This window comes from Oncorhynchus mykiss, chromosome 32 (assembly GCF_013265735.2).
Source record: "Oncorhynchus mykiss isolate Arlee chromosome 32, USDA_OmykA_1.1, whole genome shotgun sequence".
Taxonomy (NCBI): Eukaryota; Metazoa; Chordata; class Actinopteri; order Salmoniformes; family Salmonidae; genus Oncorhynchus; species Oncorhynchus mykiss.
The window spans coordinates 6,109,716-6,114,793 of NC_050572.1; the positions used below are offsets into that span (position 1 = coordinate 6,109,716).

At 50.3% G+C, this 5,078-nt stretch overlaps 1 protein-coding gene across 1 annotated transcript in view; it reads left to right on the forward strand.

The window, feature by feature from the left end:
• Positions 1-663: 663 nt before the first annotated feature.
• Positions 664-5,078, forward strand: part of LOC110487836 (uncharacterized protein KIAA1522 homolog) — a 93,521-nt gene continuing 89,106 nt past the window's right edge. The window contains exons 1-2 of the mRNA XM_036971319.1: positions 664-863; positions 3,545-3,997. Coding sequence (XP_036827214.1) covers positions 3,748-3,997 — 250 coding nt within the window. The 5' untranslated portion in view covers positions 664-863; positions 3,545-3,747. The remainder of the gene's footprint in view (positions 864-3,544; positions 3,998-5,078) is intronic.

A 5,078-nucleotide genomic window follows, 5' to 3' on the forward strand; every position in this document is an offset into this window, starting at 1 on the left:
ACTCTAACCCTGCTGTCCTCCCATTCACCTCTCCTAACTCTAACCCTCCTGTCCTCCCATTCACCTCTCCTAACTCTAACCCTGCTGTCCTCCCATTCACCTCTCCTAACTCTAACCCTCCTGTCCTCCCATTCACCTCTCCTAACTCTAACCCTCCTGTCCTCCCATTCACCTCTCCTAACTCTAACCCTGCTGTCCTCCCATTCACCTCTCCTAACTCTAACCCTCCTGTCCTCCCATTCACCTCTCCAGCATCTTCTCTCCTCCTCTCCCCTTCACCTCTCCAGCCTCTTCTCTCCTCCCCTGCCCTTCACCCCCCAGCCTCTTCTCTCCTCCCCTGCCCTTCACCTCTCCATTCTCTTCTCTCCTCCCCATCCCCGTATTCTCCCTAACTTGTAAATGCATGTAGGCCAATAGAGCTAGCACTCCACTAATGCTAATCCTATGGGAAGAGAGGATAACAGAGCTAGCTCTGAGGCTTGTGCTAGTACTGTGGGTTTGTAATGGGAGCAGAGGCAAAAAGAGCTAGCTCTGAGGCTAATGCTAACAGCACTGTGGGAAGTGGGAGGAGAGGCTAGCCCACAGAGGGAGGGACAGACATCCAGCACAGTGCATGGATCCTCAGTCACTCTCACAGTGCTAAACACACAGAATACTGCAGCCTGCACACAGGGAGAGACAGAGAGAGAGAGAGACAGAGAGACAGAGAGAGGGAGGAGTGAGAGAGACAGAGACAGAGAGAGTGAGAGAGAGAGAGAGAGAGAGACAGAGAGACAGAGAGAGTGAGAGAGAGAGAGAGAGAGAGAGAGAGAGAGAGAGAGGGTGGCACCGAAGGGGAGAGGAGAAGATGCATGGCTCGCAATGTGAGTAAGAGAGAGTTTGTATATTTTAAATGGAGAGTGAGGAAAACTGTTTGTGATCACAGGTGTGTGAGAGACAGTTGAGCGCTGGTGTCCGTGGCTGTATCTCTGTGTGTGTGTGTGTGTGTGTGTGTGTGTGTGTGTGTGTGTGTGTGTGTGTGTGTGTGTGTGTGTGTGTGTTTTACACGCTCTGTCAGCTATCTGGATTCCTCTATTGACTGAGTAGTGCTACACTGTGTAGTGTAGTGTAACAGTGTTACACTGGAGTGCAGTTACTTGGATGAGAATAGACAGAAAGACAGACAGACAGCAGTACCAGTAGCTCTTCCTCATGGGACAAAAACATTGGACAGGAGAAAATAAGTAAATAAAAGGACTGAGGCTAGAGATACCTAGAGATACCTAGAGATACCTAGATATACCTAGAGATACCTAGAGATACCTAGAGATACCTAGAGATACCTAGAGATACCTAGAGATATGTAGAGATACCTAGAGATACCTAGCGATACCTAGATATACCTAGAGATACCTAGATATACCTAGAGATACCTAGAGATACCTAGAGATACCTTTCTAAATACTCTAGACGTTACTTTGGAGTACACTTCATATGGATTGAATGTGTGTGTGTGTGCAGGGAGGGGTGATGTGTTGTATCTCTGTGTAGTGAGGGGTGATGTGTTGTCTGTGTGTGTAGGGAGGGGTGATGTGTTGTCTGTGTGTGTAGGGAGGGGTGATGTGTTGTCTCTCTGTGTAGTGAGGGGTGATGTGTTGTCTGTGTGTGTAGGGAGGGGTGATGTGTTGTCTCTCTGTGTAGTGAGGGGTGATGTGTTGTCTGTGTGTGTAGGGAGGGGTGATGTGTTGTCTGTGTGTGTAGGGAGGGGTGATGTGTTGTCTCTCTGTGTAGTGAGGGGCGATGTGTTGTCTGTGTGTGTAGGGAGGGGTGATGTGTTGTCTGTGTGTGCAGGGAGGGGTGATGTGTTGTCTCTCTGTGTAGTGAGGGGTGATGTGTTGTCTCTCTGTGTAGTGAGGGGTGATGTGTTGTCTCTCTGTGTAGGGAGGGGTGATGTGTTGTCTCTGTGTAGGGAGGGGTGATGTGTTGTCTGTGTGTGTAGGGAGGGGTGATGTGTTGTCTCTCTGTGTAGGAAGGGGTGATGTGTTGTCTCTCTGTGTAGGGAGGGGTGATGTGCTGTCTCTCTGTGTAGGGAGGGGTGATGTGTTGTCTGTGTGTGTAGGGAGGGGTGATGTGTTGTCTGTGTGTGTAGGGAGGGGTGATGTGTTGTCTGTGTGTGTAGGGAGGGGTGATGTGTTGTCTCTCTGTGTAGGGAGGGGTGATGTGTTGTCTGTGTGTGTAGGGAGGGGTGATGTGTTGTCTCTCTGTGTAGGGAGGGGTGATGTGTTGTCTCTCTGTGTAGTGAGGGGTGATGTGTTGTCTGTGTGTGTAGGGAGGGGTGATGTGTTGTCTCTCTGTGTGGATGTTTCTCAGCAGCTCTCCATGAAGGTGCTCATTCTTTTCTCCTCTTTTGTTGTGTCTTTGATTCAGGCTTTACAGGGTGGGTCAGGTTGGCTGGGGAATGTGGGTCCTACTTAGAACAGGGTGGTGCTGGCTGGCGATTGTGGGTAGTACTCAGAGCAGGGTGGTGCTGGCTGGGGATTGTGGGTAGTACTCAGAACAGTGTGGTGCTGGCTGGGGATTGTGGGTAGTACTCAGAACAGTGTGGTGCTGGCTGTGGATTGTGGGTAGTACTCAGAAAAGGGTGGTGCTGGCTGGGGAATGTGGGTAGTACTCAGAACAGTGTGGTGCTGGCTGGGGATTGTTGGTAGTACTCAGAACAGTGTGGTGTTGGCTGGGGAATGTGGGTAGTACTCAGAACAGTGTGGTGCTGGCTGGGGATTGTGGGTAGTACTCAGAACAGGGTGGTGTTGGCTGATGAATGTGGGTAGTATTCAGAACAGGGTGGTGCTGGCTGATGAATGTGGGTAGTACTCAGAACAGTGTGGTGCTGGCTGGGGATTGTGGGTAGTACTCAGAACAGTGTGGTGTTGGCTGGGGATTTTGGGTAGTACTCAGAACAGTGTGGTGCTGGCTGGGGATTGTGGGTAGTACTCAGAACAGTGTGGTGCTGGCTGGGGATTGTGGGTAGTACTCAGAACAGTGTGGTGCTGGCTGGGGATTGTAGGTAGTACTCAGAACAGGGTGGTGCTTCTCTTCCTCTCTTTTCACACACTGTACTGGTTCTTCTCTCTTCCCCAGGGCTCCCTCTCTCCATATACACAAACAAAATAATGGAGCGAGAGAGTGAGAGAGAGAGAGAAAGAGAGAGAGACAGACAGACAGACAGAGAGAGAGAGAGGGAGAGAGAGAGAGAGAGAGAGAGAGAGAGAGAGAGAGAGAGGATGTTCTCGTCATATCTGTGTGTGCTGGATATATATCAAATATACTGTATATATATAACATATCTCTCTCTGCCTGTCTGTCTGTGTCCTTTAATTCTCCCTGTTTCCTTACTCCCTCTTTATCTTTCACTCTGCATTGTTGGAAAAGGACCCCCCCGTATGTCATCATTTCACTTTTAGTCTGCTGTTTACGAAGCACGTGACAAATAACATTTGATTTCTGTCCCCTTTTCTCCTTCTATCCTTCCCTCTTTCTGCCCCTGCCCCTCTGCTATTGATCGAAGGTGGTGTCCCAGTGCTGATACAGAAATAGAGAGAACAAGACAACGAAAGAAGGAATGGTGGAAAGAGGTAAGAGGAGGCCAACTTGATCCTTTTTCTCCATGACCCCTGACCCCACAGAAGAAGAAAGCAGAGACAAGAGAAAGAGAGAGAGGAGATAGAGGGGGGACAGTACCATCCCGTAACCCTCAGGTCCTCAGGAGTAATGTCCCGGCGGAGCTCAGTGGGTGAGCTGGTGCCCAGGGAAGTCTCTGAGATCCTAGCCCGGGAAGGGAAGGCCCAACGTGGGCAGAGGAAGACCGGAGGGTCCCTGGGCCAGGCCTTCAGTTGGTTAAAGGGAAGCAAGGGGAAGAACAACGTCAGTAACAGACGGAACCGGATGGGGAGTGGGATCTTGGATACAGAGGGAGACCAAACCAAACACAGACAACACCAGAATCACAGTTCACCTAAAGGTACGTCTGAAACGGGGGTGAGATGAATTGTCCTTTAGAATGTGTAGCAGAGGTAAGCTGTACATGGCTGTGAGGGAGGCCCGTGATGTCACCTTCTCTGATGTCACCTGACTGTCGCACAGGAATTACGAACGCTGAGCATTTCTGCTTTGACGTTAGTGATGTAGCTGAAGAATGCACCACACACACCACACGTACACACACTACACGCACACACCCACACACACACACAAGCACACACTCTTCCTTTTACTGATGACTTTGCTGGGTCACGTGGGCGGCACAGAGATGTACTTTTTCTTTCTCCCCGCTCCTCTCAGTGTGTTTATGAGTGTTTCACCAGACCACCATTCCTCCTGGCCAACCAGAGAGTCTGAACCAAACCAAGAGGGCTAGCCAGAGAGTCTGAACCAAACCAAGAGGGTTAGCCAGAGAGTCTGAACCAAACCAAGAGGGTTAGCCAGAGAGTCTGAACCAAACCAAGAGGGTTAGCCAGAGAGTCTGAACCAAACCAAGAGGGTTAGCCAGAGAGTCTGAACCAAACCAAGAGGGTTAGCCAGAGTGTCTCAACCAAACCAAGAGGGTTAGCCAGAGAGTCTGAACCAAACCAAGAGGGTTAGCCAGAGAGTCTCAACCAAACCAAGAGGGTTAGCCAGAGAGTCTCAACCAAACCAAGAGGGTTAGCCAGAGAGTCTGAACCAAACCAAGAGGGTTAGCCAGAGAGTCTGAACCAAACCAAGAGGGTTAGCCAGAGAGTCTGAACCAAACCAAGAGGGTTAGCCAGAGAGTCTGAACCAAACCAAGAGGGTTTCACCACACCACCATTCCTCCTGGCTAGCCAGAGAGTCTGAACCAAACCAAGAGGGTTTCACCACACCACCATTCCTCCTGGCTAGCCAGAGAGTCTGAACCAAACCAAGAGGGCTAGCCAGAGAGTTTGAACCAAACCAAGAGGGTTTCACAACACCACCATTCTTCCTGGCTAGCCAGAGAGTCTGAACCTGAGTCTGCCTGCCTGTCTGTCTGTCTGTCTGTCTGTCTGTCTGTCTGTCTGTCTGTCTGTCTGTCTGTCTGTCTGCCT